This window comes from Cenococcum geophilum (assembly GCF_001692895.1).
Source record: "Cenococcum geophilum 1.58 unplaced genomic scaffold K441scaffold_1, whole genome shotgun sequence".
Classification (NCBI taxonomy): Eukaryota; Fungi; Ascomycota; class Dothideomycetes; order Gloniales; family Gloniaceae; genus Cenococcum; species Cenococcum geophilum.
This window is the reverse complement of record NW_027137559.1, coordinates 4,868,772-4,890,259: the sequence shown is the minus strand read 5'-3', so window position 1 is coordinate 4,890,259 and position 21,488 is coordinate 4,868,772. Positions and strand designations below refer to the sequence as shown.

Below are 21,488 nucleotides of genomic sequence, written 5' to 3'. Positions count from 1 at the left end.
AACAGCCATCTATAGGATAAGCTCTTCGCTAGCACCCTCTAGTTCTAAAGAAATGATCTTATATACGCGGCGTAATGGCGTATAGTATTGTTTTACCTTTTTAATACTATTATGTGCCTTAATGGGGACTTCCTTAACCTTAATTGTTATTGCCTTTACCTATTATTAAAACTCTATAGATAAGAAGTTCTTTCCTATATTATAAACAATTTAATTAGGGGGTCCTAGGTAGATATTAATCCAGTATAATTAAAGAGTATCCTATACGTTCCTAGTTAATATATCTTTTAAAAAGCGTACGGCTTAGAAGGAGATTAAGAAATTAATAACTTAGAGTACTAGCTTGCCACTAAAATATATAACATCTATAATGATATAGAAGTTAAAGTCGTAGTTATCTTTAAGGGTAAACTTAAATCGGCTAGGGGACTTCTAGTTTATTTGGCAGTAATGGTAGTACTTTATAAAATGTTTAATCGCCTTAACCTTAACTTTATAACCTGCTTATTAAAAAACCCTAAGCAGTTAGTGAACGGATAGGTGGCTAAAACGATGATGTAGTTAACGTAGCTCTAACTTAGTTAAGTGACTTTAAGCAACGCTCCTTTCTGGCTATTAAAGGAGCAACTAAGGGTAACCCTACTTGCGTATAATGGGCACCCGATTATCTCCCTAAATAAGTATATTCTTAAGGTTGTTAAGCTTAACGCCTAATTTATTTATATTTTAGATATAGAATAGGAATAGGGTATTCGCGGGAATAATATAGAAAGTGATATATCCTAATAGGGTTTAGACCTTAATTGTGCTGAGAGAGATTATAGTACCCTTGCCAAAGCAAATTGTATATTAGCCTGCCGTTAATTAGTTAATCTAGATAGAACTATTAAGCTACTAAAGAGCTTGGACTTAAGGTTCTCCTACTATAGATACTCCTACGGCTTTAGTATCTAGCATAATATTATAAAAGATATTCGCCAAGTATCTATTATTAAAGGAGAACGTAGAACTTTCCTTTAGCTCGTTAAAGATATCTAACCTTATAACAAAATAGAGCGTAGATTAGTCATTAAGGATAGTAACGGTTTATACGCCATTTACCTCACTATACTCGGTAAAGTATTGGTCGAGAGAGTAGTCCTTAATTTTTATATCTATAAGAAGCTGTTTAGCCTCATTAATCTCACCCTTAAGATCTTCTTCGCCTTTATATTAAACCAGAAAGCTTTAAAAGTAGGCTATAGTAACTTCTTAGTTTCTGACATTTCGTGCGCTCTAGCGAAACTTATTATATACCTCCTTTTGTCTATTAAGGGGGTATCTAATTAACTAGTAATTTGGCTTCTTATAAATGTAGCATTTCTTTTACTAATTATTGCGAAATAAACCTTTATAAGGACCTCCATAATTGCTTTATAGTTAACATTAATTATACCCTCTACTATATCCCCTGCTATAACTACTATATATTTAATTAGTCTAGTTATAATTATATTAGTCGGCCGGGTCAATTAAAGTAGGTTAAAATTGGGCGTTAAATTGCTGTACTTTTTAAGAGTATAGGGCGGTGCTAATAGAGGATCTTAATTAAGTATATACTCCTTTATAAGTACTTATAGGGTTAAAGAAAGCAAGGTTATATTCTTTAACACCTTAGTATACGCTAATAACTTAATCGCGTAGGCTAAAGTCCTCTTAATATAATTTGGATAAACCATACTAAATTATTTAAAGTTAATTAAAGAGCTTTTAAAAACAATTAAGTCGAGAGGCACCTGGGTTTATAGCAATAATTCTTAAAAAGGTAGTCTCTCTCCACTCCAATATATACTACTACTTATTCTCCTCTATTTTAAAGTGGCATCTTGTTTCATATATTATTTAGTTAAAATTATATCCTTTTCCTGCCAAATAATTATAATAGAAGGTACTAGCTTAGCCCTTAAGTATAACTAAATAAGCAATATAGTATTAATTGGGTTCTAGTCTAACCTTCTAGTAATAGTCGTAGAAGGTACGTAACTTTAAATTAAGGATATTATATAGTTCTCTACTAAACTTCTTCTCCTATTCTAAATAGAGCTTTATAAGCTCTATAAGTATTTTTAAGATACCTTTAATTAGTATTTAGCTGCATTGTATTGTAGGCTATAATAGTAACATAGATCTAGTCGGCGGAGTTTAAAGGTTATTAGACCGCGAAGTAAGGGGATCTTATACTTATTAGGGGTTATTAATTAAGGCTATAGGTTAAGCTAGTTAATATAGGGGAGTTAAAGACAGAGGTAGAGGCGATGGATATAGAATATTAAAACTCGTGCCTGGAGCGATAGAGTTAGAATACATCTTTAGTGGTATATTACTTAGGTTCCATCGTGATTTAAGCTTCTTTATAGTGCGTAGTTAGTACTTAATCTCTTATAGAGTCTATTTATGCTCTTCCTTTATATTAATAATGTGTTCCTAAATATTGTCCCTAATACTACCCCCATCTATAGGGACAAATACTCTATACTCCCAAAGGAAGTTACGGAAGTCCTATATAATATCTTTATTTATAAGAACCTATATTTCCTTTATCTATCTAATAAAGTCCTCCTTTATACAATACCATAGCGCGGTATTATTATATTTGCTATCTTTATAGTGTTCTATATAGTATACTAAGAATCCATTTAGGTCCTATTACTTAGCGGTTATAAAGTTGGTTATAGCTCTGTCCTATATCTCCAGGTTAATATCTTTCTTATACTTTTTTGGATAGGTTAACGCTATAGTAAGTAAAATCAACGAGGTGTTATACGTCGAAGGTAGGCAGGATTTTTGGTTTTGTAGGATCTCGTAGGTTTACTATCCAAAGGTGGGCAATTTAAGATGTTGTTCGACGCGTTTTAGACATCGACTTAGGACCTTAGGTTTAGTAATACTTCTAACCTAAAGTACTTAACCAAATCTTTATAAACGTGATTATTCTACATAATAGACGCAACTTGGTATCTCCTAGTACTTAGTAACACTTCTATTACTAGTTTTCCGCAAATCTAAGGTAGTATAGTATTACCGGGATCCATTCCATATAAGCATATATAGCACCCCTATATAAGACTATCTCTTCTATTAATAACCTAGCTACTCTATAGTTAACTGTGTATTTAACCACTAATCAGTGTTAGTGTTATAGGGTAACTTACCAATACTACTTGAGTAGATATAGTAAATATTAGTTATAAAGCTTATTGTTTAGAATTAGGGGGTGAGTAAGGAACCTAAGGTTCCTTACTACACTAGTGCCGCGGCAACACGTAACGACACGTGACGACCGCTTGCCTTATTCCCGATATAAACGATCTATTAATAAATATAAAGAGCTTAGCGGTAGGAAGGTTAATAGGCACATAGAGTAGTCCTTAGTCGAAATAGTTTATTTGCTAGAAGAGGCGCTTATTTAGGGCAAGGACGTCCTCTTTAGTTAGTTCTTAGTATTAAGCGGCAATAGAGAGATTAAAGGAAGCCTTAGGTTGGTAAATAGAAGCAATATAAGCTCCGCGAGCGCGTTACTCTATATATCCTTACTTTAAAGACTTAATGTTAATAGTGTTAATCTTCTTGCCTTAACCCTTCTGGCGTAAGGAAATGGAATCCTTATTTAGGGAGAGGATACATCTATTAAAGAGTAATAGTGTTTTTAAATTAAGTCTTTCCTTCGGCTTTACTATAAGATTTACCTTTACTAGCTTATCTTCTTTAAGAGCTAAGAATTAGTTATCTCCTAAGATAATTATATTGTTAGTTTATATACCGACGATTCTAAATAGGGTTCCTGTAGTTATAATAAGGAAGTAGGGATCAAATATAGAAGTGGTTATTAAAAGCTTCTCTTTATAGTATTTGCTGTAAGTAGCCCACCAATAGGTTTCTACCTCCGCGATTCTATATAATGGCTTAAGCACGACCATAATTGTATCCTTAGGATATTAGTGGCGAATTTACTCTAGAAGATATGCCAATATTAAGCGCTGAAGGTGCGTCTCTAATTAGGTGTAGGCTTAAGTAATATCTTATAAATAAACTACTATTCCGTTTTTTATTAAGGAGGGAGCTAGTATAATAATAACTTGTTAACTAGCTTATTGTATTATTAAAAATTACGTAAGAATTATCTCCTTACTATTATCGTTATAGCCTTAAATAATAAGCCTTAATTTCTCGAATAGGGCATTAGTAGCTTTACCCTTAATCTCGTTAACTATTCTTAACTTAAAGATGCGAACTCCATTAAACTTAGTAGGGTTATATTTCTCAAATTTAAAGACTCCTCTTATAATAAGACTGTTGATCTCCTGTTTATTAGATACTTAAAAGGGAGCTCCTAAAGTTATAATACGGCCTTCCTTTTAGAGCTATTTTGCGAGCTTAAAGTTAGCCTTCTCTTTAGCCGTTATAAAGGCCATTAATAACTCGTCCCTACTCTTAATAGTAGTAACAAGTTATTCTTCGAAATTAATAAGATATTAGCGATTTTGTGATCCCTTTAGGCGACCTCTACCACGTCGTGGTTACAGTACGTCTACTATAATTATATTAGGACTATAGTCGCCTTCTGGGGTATATTAATCATAGTTCTCCTCTAGAGTATCCTCTAGAGTATCCTGTAAAGGCTTAAGACTATTATCCCTATAATAGGGCTTAACAACGGTTAAGCGAAATTAAGTAGGTCTATAGGGCATCTGGAAAGTATAAGTTTAACTATTAATAGCGATAAGCATATATGGGCCTAACCAGCCCCCTTTCTTACGCTATACCTATACTTTAGATTAGAGTAGCAGATCTATCGTAATTAAGGTGTTTAGACTGTTTCTTATTTTTAGTACATTATTAACCTAACGCGTAGCGTAGATGCGGCGTACTTCCTTTATTGCCTTATAGATAGCCTTAGCTTATTGCGTAACGGATAGAGATGGTAAAGAATTGTTAGTTATTTAAGGGTAGGCGCTAAAGACTAGCAACGTAGGTATAAGCCTATCTAGGCTAGCAGAATCGTTAACAGCCTTAATAGCTATCTATAGGATAAGCTCTTTGCTAGCGCCCTCTAGTTCTAAAGAAATAATCTTATATACTTAGCGTAATAGCGTATAATATTGTTCTACTTTTCTAATACTATTATATGCCTTAATAGGGACTTCCTTAACCTTAATTTCTATTGCCTTTACCTATTACCAAAACTCTATAGATAAGAAGTTCCTCCCTACGTTATAAATAACTTAATTAGGTGGTCCTAAGTAGATATTAATTTAGTATAATTAAAGAGTATCCTATACATTCCTAGCTAATATATCCTTTAGAAAACGTGCGGCTTAAAAGGAGGTTAAAAGGTCAATAACCTAAAGTACTGGCTTGCCGCTAAGATATATAATATCAATAATAATATAGAAGTTAAAGTTATAGTTATCTTTAAGGGTGAACTTAAATCGGCCAGGGGACTTCTAGTTTATTTAGTAGTAATAATAGTACTTTATAAATGCTTAATCGTCTTAACCTTAACCTTATAACCTACTTACTAAAGGACCCTAAGTAGTTAGTGAACGGATAGGTAGCCAAAACAACGGTATAGTTAACGTAGCTCTAACTCGGTTAAGTAGCTCTAAGCAACGCTCCTTTTTAGCTATTAAAGGAGTAACTAAGGGTAACCCTACTTGCGTATAACGGGCACCCAATTATCTCCCTAAATAAGTATATTCTTAAGGTTATTAAGCTTAATACCTAATTTATCTATATCTTAGATATAAAATAGAAATAGGGTATTTGCGGGAATAATATAGAAAGTAATATATCCTAACGGGGTTTAGACCTTAATTGTGCTAAAAGAGATTACAGTACCCTTACTAAAGCGAATTATATATTAGCCTGCCGTTAATTAGTTAATTTAAATAGAGCTATTAAGCTACTAAAGAGCTCGAACTTGGGGTTCTCCTACTATAGATACTCCTGCGGCTCTAGTATCTGGTATAATACTATAGAAGACATTCGCTAAGTATTTGTCGTTAAAGGAAAACGTGGAACTTTTCTTTAGCTTGTTAAAGATATCTAACTTTATAACAGAATGGAGCGTAGATTGGTTATTAAGGACAGCAACGGTTTATGTGCTATTTACCTTACTATACTCGGTAAAGTATTAGTTAGAAGAGTAGTCCTCAATTTCCATATCTATAAGGAGCTGTTTAGCCTCGTTAGCCTTATCCTTAAGATCTTCTTCGCCTTTATATTAAACTAGGAAGCTTTAAAAGTAGGCTATAATAACCTCTTAGTTTCTAACATTTCGTGCGCTTTAGCAGAACTTATTATATGCCTCCTTTCGTCTATTAAGGGGGTGCCTAGTTAACTAGTAATTTAGCTTCTTATAAATATAGCACTTTTTCTAACAATTACTCTAAAATGAACCTCTACAATTACCTTGTGGTTAACGTTAATTATATCCTCTACTATATCCCCTACCGCGGCCACCATATATTTAATCGGTCTAGTTATAATTATATTAGTCGGTTAGGTTAATTAAAGTAGGTTAGGGTTAGGTGTTAAATTGCTATACTTCTTAAAAGCGCAAAGCTATGCTAATAGAGGATCTTAATTAGGTATATACTCCTTCATAAGTGTTTATAGGATTAAAGAGAGTAAGGTTACATTCTTTAACACCTTAGTATACGCTAATGATTTAATTATATAGGCTAAAGTCCTCTTAATATAATTTGGATAAACCATGCAAATCGTTTAAAGTTAATTAAAGAGCTTTTAAAGATAATCGAGCTAAGAGACACCTAGGTTTGTAGTAATAATTCTTAAAAAGGTAGTCTCTCTCTACTCCGATATATACTACTACTTATTCTCTTCTGTTTTAAAGTGGTATCTTATCTTATATATTATTCGGTTAAAATTATATCCTTTTCCTGCTAAATAATTATAATAGAAGGTACTAGCGCGGCTCTTAAGCATAACGGAATAGGTGTTATAATATTAGTTAAGTTCCAGTCTAACCTTCTAGCAATAGTCGTAGAAGATACGCAGCTTTAAATTAAGGATATTATATAGTTCCCTGCTAAACCTCTTTTCCTAGTCCAAATAGAGCTTTATAAGCTCTATAAGCATCTTTAAGGTGCCTTTAAGCGGTATTAGGCTACGTTAAAATTGCATTAGAGATTAAGGTAGGGATTACTTTATAGGCTATAGTGGAGATATAGAGCCTAATGGAACACGGCGTGGTACCTACATCGGGAAAATATTCGCAGGATGAGATTTAAGTAGACTTTGGTTTTCGCGTTTCGCGTAATTAATATGCAATTTAACCAACTTAATACGTAATTAACTAACTTAATACGTAGTTAACCTACTTAATATACAATTTAACTAACTTAACACGCAGTTAACCTACTTAATATGTAATTTAACTAACTTAATATGCAGTTGACCTACTTAACATATAATTTAACTAACTCAACACGCAGTTGACCTACTTGATATGTAATTTAACTAACTTAATACGCAGTTAACCTACTTAATATGCAATTTAATTAACTTAATACGCAGTTGACCTACTTAACATACAATTTAACTAACTTAATATGCAGTTAACCTACTTAATAACTTTAAAAGCTAACTGCATATCCTTTAACACGCAGTTAACCTACTTAATAACTTTAAAAGCTAACTGTATATTTCTTGACGTGCGATTAAGGTAAAGTTATATACTATATATTTAACTATTATATATAATCTTATACAATCTTATACAATCTCATACAATCTTATAGTCTTACTACTTAGAGGCTCTGCACGAGGCTCTACACAAAGCTCTGCGTATAGAGGCTCTACACGAAGCTCTACGCATAGAGGCTCTGTATAAAAGCTCTGCACGAAGCTTCGCATAAGGCTCTATACGAGGCTCTACACGAAGCTCTGCGTACAGAGGCTCTGCACGAAGCTCTGCACAAAGCTCTGGCACGAGGGTCTGCGCGGAGGGTCTGCGCGAGGGTCTGCCGCGAAGCTCTGCGTACAGAGGCTCTGCACGAGGCTCTGCGAGAAGCTCTGCGTACAGAGGCTCTGCACGAGGCTCTGCGCGAAGCTCTGCGTATAGAGGCTCTACACGAAGCTCTGCATCGGGTCCCGCTATATTCCGATAGCCTCTACACGTGCCTCTACCCTATATAGCCACCTTATTTTTTACCCTTCCTTCCTTCTTTTATATCCTCCCTACCTAGGGAGGTACCAGAACGGCAGGCCAGCAGAGGACTGTTGCTAGAACTAGACGATCGTCGCCAGAACCAGATGACCGTTACCAGAACCTAGATAACCATCGCCAGCTAGACGACCGTCGCTAGAACCAGACGACCGTTGCTAGAGCTAGACGATCGTCGCCAGAACTAGACGACCGTCGCTAGCTAGACGACCGTTACTAGAACCAGACGACCGTCGCTAGCTAGACGACCGTTACTAGAACTAGACGACTNTCGCCAGAACCAGACAACCGTCGCCAGCTAGACGACCGTTACTAGAACCAGACGACCGTTGCCAGAACCAGACGACCGTTGCTAGCTAGACGACCGTTACCAGAACTAGACAACTGTTGCCAGAGCTAGACGACCGTTGCTAGAACTAGACGACTGTTACTAAAACCAGACGACCGTTGCTAGAACTAGACGACCGTTACTAGAACCAGACAACCGTTGCCAGAGCTAGACGACCGTTGCTAGAACTAGACGACCGTTGCCAGCTAGACGACCGTTACCAGAACCAGACGACTGTTGCTAGAGCTAGATGATCGTCGCCAGAACCAGACGACCGTCGCTAGCTAGACGACTGTTACCAGAACTAGATGACCGTTGCTAGAGCCAGACAATCGTCGCTAGAACCAGACGACCGTTGCCAGAGCTAGACGATCGTTGCTAGAACCAGACAACCGTCGCCAGCTAGACGACCGTTACTAGAACTAGACGACCGTTGCTAGAACTAGACGACTGTCGCCAGAACTAGACGACCGTTGCCAGCTAGACAACCGTTACTAGAACCAGACGACCGTTGCCAGAACTAGACAACCGTTACCAGAACTAGACGACTATTGCCAGAGCCAGACGACCGTTGCCAGAACTAGACGACCGTCGCTAGAACCAGACAACCGTCGCTAGAGCCAGACGACAACGACTAGCCAGCCAATACTATAAACGATTTAATCGATCGATTAAATTAAGGTAGCATAGACAGGTAGGCATAAATAGGTAAATGCTAACGGGTAGGTAGATGTAGATAAGTAGGTAGATGCAGATAGGTAAGCAGATATAGATAGGCAGGCAGATATAGATAGGTAAGTAGATATAGATAGGCAAGTAGATATAGATAGGTAAGTAGATGCTGACGGGTAAGTAGATATAGATAGGTAGGTAAATGTAAACAAGTAGATATAAATAGGTAGGTAGATATAAATAGGTAAGTAGATATAGATAGGTAGGTAGATGCTAATAGATAGGTAAATATAGATAGGTAGGTAGATATAGATAGGTAGGCAAATGCAGATAGGTAGATATAGATAGGTAGGCGATATAAATAGGTAGGCGATGCAGGCAGGTAGGTAAGTTAATAGGTAGATAGGTAGAAGAGAACCATCGCTNTATTATATTAAATTATCTAAAATAATAATATTTATTTTGCTAGCCTTATAAATAGCTTTAAAATAGCTTTTATTTATTTAAAATATATTATTAGTATAAAAGAGGTAAATATAATTATGGTTACCAAATACGCAGATTGCTAGCAGGTTACGCGTAGGCTGCGCGTAGGCTGCGTGTCAAAAAAACACGATATAGGCTAGTCGGTCGAGTTGCCAAATGCCCTCAACTACGCGCCAATTGCGTCAACCACCAACCATTGAGGCCATTTAAAGGGTACTATATTTTGCCGATATAGTCTTACTCTAGTAGAGTTTAAAGGTTATTAAATCGTAAAGTAAGGGGGTTTTACGCTTGCTCTAGAGTAATAGAATTAGAATATATCTCTATTAGTATATTGTTTGGATTCTATTATAAGTTAAGCTTCCTTATAGTGCGTAATTAGTGCTTAATTTCTTATAGAGTCCATTTATGCTCTTCTTTTACGTTAATAATATACTCCTAAATATTATCTCTAATAGCGCCCCCATCTATAGGGATAAATACTCCGTTCTCCTAAAGGAAGTTATAAAAGTCTTACACGATAACCTTTATTGCGAGAGCCTATATTTCCTTTATCTATCTAATAAAGCCCTTCTTTATATAATACCAAAGCACAGTATTATTATATTCGCTGTCTTTATAGTATACTATATAGTATAGTAAGAATCCGTTTAGGTCCTGTTGTTCGGCATTTATAGGGTTAATATCTTTATACTATATCTCTGGGTTAATGTCCTTCTCGTACTTCTTTAGGTAGGTTAACGCTATAATTGGTATAGAATTGACGGGGTGTCGTACGTTAAAGGTAGGTAGGGTTTTCGGTTTTGTAGAATCTCGTAGGTTTGCTGTCAAAAGGTAGGCAATTTAAGATGTTGTTTAACGCGTTTCGGACGTTAATTTGGGACCCTAGGTTTAGTAATACTTCTAACCTAGAGTACTTAACTAAATCTTCGTAAACGCAATTATTCTGCGTAATAGACGCAACTTAGTATCTCCTAGTACTTAGTGATACTTCTATTACTAGTTTTCCGCAAGTTTAAGATAGTATAGTATTGCCGGGATCCATTCTATATAAGCGTATATAGCACCCCTACACGAGACTATCTCTTCTATTAAAAACCTTACTGTTTTGTAGTTAACTGTGTATTTAACCACTAATTAGTATTAGTAACATAGGGTAAATCACTAATACTACTCAAGTAGATACAGTGATGGAAAAGCTTGTTATATTAGATAGGGGCGAGTGAGGAACTTAAGGTTCCTCACCGCGCTAGTGCCACGACGGCACGTGACGGCAAGTTGCCTTACGTGACGGCAATTTGCCGCATGTAAGGGCAAATTGCCTTATTCCTAATAGATAAAGTTTAGTTATAAAGGGATATAGGTTATATTCAGATCACGGTAGGGGGGGTTTTTAGTCTCAATTGATTTCTTCTCTTTTTTCTTCTCTTTCTTCTACAGGTGGAATTTGGTGGATCTCCTGAGCTCGCTTAGCTTACGTAGTAAACCCAATTAGTTACAAGCAACCGTGTCTACTATATTACAGAACCTTATTCAGACACTGGCAACAACTAGGAAATAAGAGAAAAAGAAGTACCATGCCCCGATTGGCTAAGTCGCTTATACTACCCTCCTTATCTCCTGTTTTCTCTACCCATTCGGTAGCCTATAGCTTAATTGTATTCGTGTCGTTTCTAGGGGCTTTAGCTGCTGAAATTGCTAAATCTGCTGCGGTTGTTATGGCTGTTTGGGAGGTCTTGGATATGCAGAGTACTGGGTACTTAGGAAACTTAAGAGCAAGCCCACAGAGTATAGTAGGAATAGCAATAATATACGTTTGCTTAGGGACGCCGGCTCGGAGGCAGTAGTTTTCGAAGATCTTAAACTTAAAGTTAAAGTTGTCTTGTTCACCAGAGTACTTAACTTCGTCCGTGTAGAGCTTAGCTAAGTTGGTAATCTCTCTTCCGTAGCTTCCTTGTAGGGCGAGCTGGTCTGTGGCTTGGGTCGCAGTTGGTAGTGATGGTAGAGCTAGGGTAGGGTCGTCGGTAGGGTCGTTGGTAGGGCCGTCGGTAGGGTCGTCGTCGGTAGGGTCGTCAACAGAGTCGTCGGCAGGCCATTTTNAAGGAGTTGGTTCGTGAATAACTCCTAAAAGACCGTCTGCAATTGACTTCCTTGCCTCCTTCCGTACGTATACTCTATTTTCACGGAGGTAATCCCTGATCTTCTTCAATCGATCCTTGCCAAGGTCATCCAGTATGTCCTTCGTAAAGGACTCGAAGTCGTCAACAAAGCTCTCCCATAAGTCGAATCCCTTCCATCTATTTTCCTTGTATATCGATAAACGCCAATCGACAAATGCCTTAATTTCCTTGATGTCGGTTGCTGTCGCATTGATTCCAGTCTCCCATTTTTCAGTCTCCCATTTTTCAGTCTCCCATTTTTCAGTATTTAATGCGGAGGTAGCCATCACGTCAGTATTTGTTGCGGAGGTAGCCGTCTTTTGGTTCCGCAGTTGATTCGACAGTTAGACTAGAAGCGTGGAAACACCCACAAACTAGTTGCTCTGAAGGCGTGATGGACGCAGGTCAGAAGCGCGAGTAACCTCACAAACTGGCCTTTAGGCTTAGCAAGCAATACCTTAATTCTTAGCCTTTGACAAGAGGTCTAGAGAATCAGACAATGCCTCTCTTCGTTATTCCTTGCTGATCTGTGCGGCACTGATCAGTGTTCGGATTACGGTAGGGGGGGTTTTTAGTCTTAATTGATTTCTTCTTTTTTTTCTTCTCTTTCTTCTACAGGTGGAATTTGGTGGATCTCCTGAGCTCGCTTAGCTTACGTAGTAAACCCAATTGGTTACAAGCAACCGTGTCTACTATATTACAGAACCTTATTCAGACAGGTTATTTTTATTTTTATTAAATATTAGAGGGTTAAGGAGCTTTTTAGATTTTATAGTAGGTACTAGGTTTATTATAAATATAGGTTAAGCTGCCGTTACTAGTTTAAGGTTTATATTTAATAGGTTAGGTTTATATATAGTTATTTTAATTTTATTTATAGGTGTTACTATTAGGGTTTTTAATATAAGTACTTTAGTATTATAGAGTTCTTTATATATTGCTTTAATTAATTACTAATACTAAGCTTCTAGTATAGTTTATTACTAGGCTAAGGTATTTATAAAGGACTATTATATTATAGTCATTTATTCCCTAATTAGGGCTATAATAGTTAATATAGCGGATTTAAGTTTATTTACTATTTTAAGGGTATTAGTATTAATATAACGTAATATAAGGGCGCGGAGAGACTTTAGGGAAGATTTAAAGGAATAATATAAATTCTATCTAAATCTAAGGGTATATAGCTCTCGCTAAGAATAAGATATTATATAAAGAAGAGAATTATATAATTAAATAGTTAGGGGCTTAGTAGTTAATGCGTACGTATATATACACGCGGTCTTTAATAGACTTTAGTAGAATTTAATTAATCTAGCAGAATTTGGTTAAAGCGTCGGAATTTATCTATTAAGTATTTTACTAAGACATTCCTACTATAACTAGGCTAGTCCTATTATAAATACTAATACCTATAGGGATAAGAGCGCGTTATTCTACGAAGGTAATATAGTTATAGTTATAGTTAGCTTAGAAAATATAAAGATAAATAGANNTAAGAAGAAATNNGACNATAAATAGGACGGCCNNTACCCNNTACTNNNAGTATACTAAGGGGNAGTTATAGTAGACCTCCNNGACTATATCTAAGTAAATAAATCCTTTTATATATTTAAGGTCCGCCTCTAGGCTGCTAAAAAGATCCTTAGCTAAGCAAATATTAATACTATAGAGCGCCGCAATATATAAGGACAAGTAGTAGAGAGAAATAATAATGGTAATATAGAAGATAAATAGGAGTTTAAGAAAATCCTTAATATATATAACGAAGACCCCTAAGGCCTAACTTATAAGATTAAATGGAAATATTATAAGATATAACCTAGTAGCTAAAAAAAGACTTAAAGGGTTATAACATCAGCATTTTGTTGGGGTGCCAAGATCCTGATCGTCCTGACAGGCTCCTGGCAGGATTTTGATTTTCCTGAACGTCTGAACGTCCTGAACGTCCTGAACGTCCTGATGTCCTGAACGTCCTGATGTCCTGAACGTCCTGAACGTCCTGATCGTCCTGGTCGTCCTGACAGGCTCCTGACAGGACCCTACCATCCTGATGCGCTCCTGACAGGAGCCTCTTATCCTGATGCGATCCTGACAGGAACCTCCCATCCTGATAGCCTCCTAACAGGAAACTAGTATTTCCTGATCGTCCTGTCAGGTTCCCTGGCAGGAGCGACACCCCTCCCAACACCCCCCCCCCAAGCAACACCCTATGCACACCCCTCAAGCAACACTAAGGCTCTGCACGAGGCTCTACACGAAGCCCTACACGAAGCTCTGCACGAAGCCCTACACGAAGCCCTGCACGAAGCTCTGCACGAAGCTCTGCACGAAGCTCTGCACGAAGCTCTGCACGAAGCTCTATACGAAGCTCTACACGAAGCTCTGCACGAAGCTCTACACGAAGCTCTACACGAAGCTCTACACGAAGCTCTACACGAGGCTCTACACGAAGCTCTACACGAAGCTCTACACGAGGCTCTACACGAAGCTCTACACGAAGCTCTACACGAAGCTCTGCACAAAGCTCTACACGAAGCTCTGCACAAAGCTCTGCACAAAGCTCTACATGGGGCTCTGCACGAAGCTCTGCACGAAGCTTTGCACAAGGCTCTACACGAGGCTCTACACAAAGCTCTACACGAAGCTCTATACGAAGTTCTACACGAAGTTCTACACAAAGCTCTACGTATAGAGGCTCTGCATAAAGCTCTGCATAAAGCTCTATACGAAGCTCTATACGAAGCTCTATACGAAGCTCTACGCAAAACTCTATACAAAGCTCTACACAAAGCCTATATACTACAAAGGCTCTACACAAGGCTCTGCGCAAAGCTCTACATATAGAGGCTCTACACAAAGCTCCGCATAACACACATTACTATCGGGTCCCCGCTATGTTCCCAATAGCCGACACGTGCCTCTGCCAAGTTACCCCTTTATAGCCACCTTATTTTTTACCCTTCCTTACATCCTCCCTACCTTAGGAGGCACTAGAACGGCAGCCAGCAGAGGACCGTCGCCAGAACCAGACGACCGTTGCCAGAACCAGACGACGACCGTTCAAACAACCAGCCGGCAAACACCACAAACGATTTAATTAATTAATCGATCGAATTGAACCAGAGCTTTAATATCGGCCCGTCACCAAATCGAATTAAGGCCTCCTAGGGAGGTACCCCAGACGGCTACCGTTCGAATATACAGCTAGTGAACGGCTATAGAGAACAATTCGAATCAATCAGAGCCTTCGATTAGGCCGACTCCTCCCCCAAATTGAACCAGACACTAACGCAGGCAGGCAGGCAGGTAGGTAGGTAGGTAGGTAGGTAGGTAGGTAGGTAGGTAGGTAGGTAGGTAGGTAGGTAGGTAGGTAGGTAGGTAGATAGGCAGGTAGGTAGGTAGGCAGGTAGAAGAGGACCATTGCCAGAACCATACGACCGTCGCCAGAGCCAGACGATAATCGTTTAAACGACCAGCCAGCGAACACCACGATCAATTCAATCGATCGATCGAATCGAACCAGAGCCTTGATATCACCCTATTACCAAATCAAATCAAATCAAGGCCTCTTAGGGAGGTACCCCAGACGACCACCATTCAAACGTACAGCCAGCGAACGCCCATAGAGAACGATTCGAGTCAATACAATCAATCGCAATCGAATCAAGCAGAGCCTTCGATCGGGCCGACCTCTCCCCCAAATTACAGGCACAGACAGGTAGGCACAGACAGGTAGGACAGGCAGGACAGGCAGGCACTAGGCCTAGTTAGGAAATCAGTACACGGCCGGCGGATCATCGGGAACACCGCCAATTAACGATTTGGAACCTCTGCGAGGGCCTTCCCCTCGTCTCCTCAATCAATCGCGACGCAGGCAGGTAGGCAGGCAGGCAGGCAGGCAGGCAGGCAGGTACTAGACCTGGTTAGGGCAGAAAGGATTTAGATTATTTAGATTCCTTAAAGTATCCTATATATAGAATTGGGTCTAAAATTAAACTGGTTTTTATATTTATTAGCTACCAGTAAATACGAGGGCGTTAATATACCTTATTTTTAAATTTAATTTTTAAATTATTATCCTAATTGTCCTAATGGTCCTAATTGTCCTAATTATCCTAATTGTCCTGATGGTCCTAATGGTCCTAGAGGTCCTAATAGTCCTAAAGGTCCTAGAGGTCCTAGAGGTCCTAGAGGTCCTAGAGGTCCTAAAGGTCCTAGTAGTCCTAGTGGTCCGAGCGACCTCCTAATAGGTTCCTAACAGGAAGCTAAGTATAAGTGTCTTCTGGAGCTCCTGGCAGCCCTAATAGGAGCTATTAGGAACCTATTAGTACTATTAGAAGGCATAAACATTTTCCTGATGAAATAAGCTATATAGCGCTTTTATAAGTAACACCCTAAGAAGCTAAGACCCCTAGACTAGGTATAAAATAAGGAAAAGTTACGCTAAGGTTATAGCCGACCACTATATTAAAATTTATGGTAGTTAAAATATTATAGAACTTTAACTTATTGGGAATAGGGCAAATTGCCGCTATATAAGGCAAATTGCCGTCACGTAAGGCAAGTTGCCGTCACGTATCGCCGCGGCACTACCGTAGCGAGGAACCTTAAGTTCCTTAACCCTTACCCCTATTTATAAAAAGAAGAACAACAACTATTATACTATCTACGAACCGTAGCTACGTGATATCCCCTTATGAGTCCAACACTAATTAGTAGTTAACTTTACAGTTATATTATAGAATAGCTAGGTATTCACCAAGAAGAGATAAGCTACTATACTAGTGCTACTTATGCTAAGGGAAGCTGTCTTTTAAGGTTAGAACTGGTCCTAAACCTTAAATAGAACTCTTCTATAAATCCAAGAATCTAAAGGCCAGAACTGGTCCTAAGCCTTCCCTAGATTATAGATTCTTGCGTCCATTACACAGAATAACACGCTTTATAAGTCTTCGCGATTTAAGGCTAAAACTAGTTCTAAGCCCTATAATCGCAAATATATATTACAAACGCGTACTAAACGACAATCCCTATACCACTAATATTCCCTTCCTCTAAAGATATAACTATGGCCACTCTAAATAACTAGAGAGACTCCTTACTACTAGGGGTAGCTATATACGCGAAACTTATTAATAAAGATTGGGACGTATTTACCTTTAATATAATAACCTATACCGTAAAACAAGTTAACGGCTTTCTCTTATACCATATTCTATTCTACCGAAATAGCTACTATACCGATTTATAGTTATGGGAATACTTTAGGGAGGATTTTATAGGATAAACCGCCGATACTTGGGCACTTAGCAATATTAATATTATTTAGGATTTTTAAGACTCCCTCTAAAGGAATAGGGTGTATATTACTAAGGACGGTAACCCAATTACTAGTAATATTTACGCCGTTTTTACTAGTATAAAAGAACTAGTATAGACGGAAGCTAAGATTATATATTAACTATAGAAACCCAAAACTAACCTATATTCTTTAGAAGGCAACTTTAATTTAGAACGAAACCCCTAGAACACTACTCTCCTACCTAAAGGTACTCTACTACCTAGAGGTGCTCTTCCTCTACCTCTATTACCTCTAACTCCTCTATCCTAGCCAACCAATAAGCCTCTATCTTAAGAAGTCACAAATCTAATAAAGGTATATTTGGACGAAGAGAAGAAGTTTAGAGGAGAATTATATGATATACTTGGAGTAAAACTATAGGTCTTTTATAACTGCTATAATAAGGTTAAAATTTAACGCCACTAGTTCCATTATGCTTTCTCTATTATATTAAAGGGATAGGCGGTAACGTTTTATTACAACTATATTATAGGTAAAAACTATAGCTTTAATATAATGCTTTAGCTTACTAGAGCCTACTTTAAAACTAATAAAAACCGCTAACTCTATATATTTAAATAGCGGGAGACTATATTTTAGAGAGTTATTGCTTCTAACCTAATAACGACTTACCTAGAGTGCCTTTAACTACTCTTTAATAAACTCCAGAAAATCTAACGCGGACTTACTAAAACTTACTAAAATAAAAACAGCCTAAGGGACTAGGTTATCTTAGCATGCTATAGCGTTCCTAAGTGTAACTTAGCGCTATATAAACCTATAGACATATTTAAAGGAGTATATACCGAGCTACGCTCCGCTATAGGTACTATAATATAAATATAAGAATCTTAATAGCTTTATACTAAAAGCCCTACCTAACTAAGTATTCCTAACTAATATAATTANAACTAGACTAATNNAATATATAGCGGCCGTGGTAGGGAATACGGCAAAGGGTACGATTAACGTTAACTATAAGGTAATTATGGAGGTCCTTATAGAGGTTTATTTTAAAGTAATTACTAGAAGAAGTGCTACGTTTATAAGAAGCCAAATTGCTGGTTAACTAGACACTCCCTTAATAAGCGAAAAGAGGTATATAATAAGTTCCGTCAGAGTATAAGAAATGTTAGAAATTGTAAGGTTACTGTAGCCTACTTCTAAAGCTTCCTAGTTTAATATAAAGGCGTAAAAGACTTTAAGGGTGAGGTTAATGAGACTGAACAGCTCCTTATAAATATGGAAATTAAGGACTACTTACCTAACCAATACTTTACTAAATATAGTGAGGTAAATAGTATATAAACCGTCGCTGTTCTTAATAACTAATCTACGCTCCATTTTATTATAAAGTTAGATATCTTTAATAAGCTAAAGGAGAGCTCCGCGTTTTCCTTTAATGACAGATACTCGGCGAACGTCTTTTATAGTATTATGCCGGATACTAGAGCCGCAGGAGTATCTATAGCAGGAGAACCTCAAGTTTAAGCCCTTTAGCAGCTTAATAGCTCTGTTTAGATTGACTATTTAACGGCAGGCTAATACACGATTCGTTTTGGTAAAGGTACTATAATCTCTCTCGGCATAATTAGGGTTTAAACCCCCTTAGGGTATATTACTTTTTACGTTGTTCCCACGAATACCCTATTTCTATTTTACATTAAAGATATAGATAAACTGGGCGTTAAGCTTAATAACCTTAAGAATATACTCGTGCAGGGAGATAATTGGGTGCCTATTATACGTAAGTAGGGTTACCCTTAGCTGCTCCTTTAACAACTAGAAAAGAATATTACTTAGAGCCATTTAACTAAGTTAGAGTTACGCCAACTACACCGTCGTTTTGGTCACCTATTAGTTTATTAATTACTTAGGGTTCTTTAGCGAGTAGGCCATAAAGTTAAGGTTAAGGCAATTAAGCATCTTATAAAATACTGCTACTACTACTAAATAAACCAGANGTCCCCTAGCCGATTTAAGTTTACCCTTAAAGATAACTACAACTTTAACTTCTGTATTATCGTTGACGTTATATANCTTAGCGGTAAGCTAGTACTCTAAGTTATTGACTTTTTAACCTCCTTCTAAGCCGCATAATTCTTAAAGGATATGTTAGCTAGGAATATATAGGATACCCTTTAGTTATACTAGATTGATATNTACCTAGGACCCCCTAATTAAATCATCTATAATATAGGAAAGAACTTCTTATTTATAGAGTTCCGACAATAAATAAAGGTAATGGCAATTAAGGTTAAGGAAGTCCCTGTTAAGGCATATAATAGTATCGGAAAAGTGGAGTAATATTACACGCTATTACGCCGCGTATATAAGATTATCTCTTTAGAACTAAAGGACGCTAGCGAAGAACTTACCTTGTAAATAGCTGTTAAAGCTATTAACAATTCCGCTAGCCTAGATAGACTTATACCTACGTTGCTAGTCTTTGGCGCCTACCTATAAATAACTAACGATTCTTTACTATCTCCCTCTATTATATAATGAGCTAAGGCGATTTATAAGATAATAAAGGAGGTATAACGCCTTTATGCTATACGCTAGGTTAATAACGTACTAGGAATAAGAAATGGCCCAAATATCTTAACTACGCTCGATCTGCTACTCTAGTCTAAAGTACGCGTATGGCGTAAAAGGGGAGGATGGTTAGGCCTATATTAACTTATTATAATTAATGGTTAAACTTATACTATTTAGATGCCTTACGGACCCACCTAATTCCGTTTAACTGTTATTAAGCCTTACTATAAAGATAACAATCCGAGCCTTATAGGGATGCCTAGAAGATGCCCTAGAAGAGAACTATAACTAATATGCTTCTAGAAGGCGACTACGATCCGATATATAATTATATAGTAGATGTGCTATAACTATAACGCGGTAGAGGTCGCCTAAAGCGGCTATTATAAAAATCGCTAACCTTGTTAATTTAAGAACAATTTATTGCCTGCCATTGATAATGAAGTTAAGTTATTAATGGCTAGCGCAGCTATAGTGCTGCCTGTGCTTTTGTGAAAGGCGGTTATGTTATACTGACTATGTGCTCCTTTTCGCATCTATTAAGCTCGAGATATATCACGGTTTTATTCCACGATGAGTCCTTTTAACTTTCAGAGGTCTGGCTCCTACTCAATTTTGCATAGTTGGTCGCCTTTGCGTTACTTATAGGCGCTTCTCATCGATTTAAGGGTAAAGCTAACCTAAGTTCTCTTTTATCCTTATGCTTATTCATCTACGGTTATCTTTTCGCTCTGGCGGTTTTTTTCTGCTCTTTTCCTCTAGAAGCTCCGCTCTTCAAGTTTATTAGAATTCTAATCTCAGGTTGTTTTTATTAGCATAGGTGGTCTTTTCTTCTACGAGGTCCTTGTTCGCGTTATACCCATTATGCTTGCCGCGCTGGTTCGCGCTCTTTTTACGTTCTCGGCGTATCATTCGCGTCTTCATGCCTTAAGATGTAAAGTTATGGTTATATTTAGAGTCCTACATACTAGAATTGGCCGCCCACATTTTAAGGCATTTATCTAGTGGGCTACGTATAGCTGCTACCCTTTACGTACTGAGGCTTTGTTAATGACTGCTGTTATCTTTGAATGTCTGCTTCGTCATTATACATAGTAACGGGGGAGGGTAACTTTCGTTGTACGACAGCTCCTGTCTAGCAATATGTAAACTACTAAGGTTATAGATTTTGCTTAGGCGATGTTACTTTTTAGCTCCTTCATTCAGCTGGATTTTGCGTGGCGGTTCCTCTGTAAATCGCAAGCGAATCAGGACATAAATGTGCTGTATTTTTAATCTTGTCTTACTCTTTTAGTGGGTGTATTCTCTCCTTCTCAGGAGCTTCCTATTATTCCTACGCAGAGAGGGTTTAGAGTCGCCGTTTATTAAGCTGTTCTTCTGCACTTCTCTAGGCAGTACGACGCTCTTCTTGTAGTAACGGCTTGTAGCGCTTCGTCTTACTTTTATCTATTCCTAGTGCTTTATTTATCTCTTCTGTTGGTCGCTACTATGCGTCTCTAACTAAGTCTAGCTCTACTATACTTATATGATAAGAATATTGACAATGTGCGTAATAACTAAGTGTCGGAATTTATTAGTGGGTGGTTGGAGGCTCGTACCTATAAAGCAGGGCACATATATAAAAGAAGAATCGCTTATTAACACTGACCTTACTTGTTATATATTTATAAAAAGAATCACACTAGCTTTTTATTGTCCGCTCAGTTAAGACTAATGAAGTGTGAGAAGTCT

The 21,488-nt window shown here is 37.5% G+C and overlaps 1 protein-coding gene across 1 annotated transcript; it reads right to left on the bottom strand.

Annotated features, from left to right (window-relative positions):
- Positions 1-11,401: 11,401 nt before the first annotated feature.
- K441DRAFT_650552 (uncharacterized protein) lies at positions 11,402-11,703 on the bottom strand (the record flags this gene model as incomplete). The annotated part of the gene is made up of 1 exon (XM_067647056.1): positions 11,402-11,703. A coding segment is annotated over one exon (214 nt), but the record flags the coding sequence as incomplete, so codon positions are not given.
- Between the last annotated feature and the right edge of the window lie 9,785 nt (positions 11,704-21,488).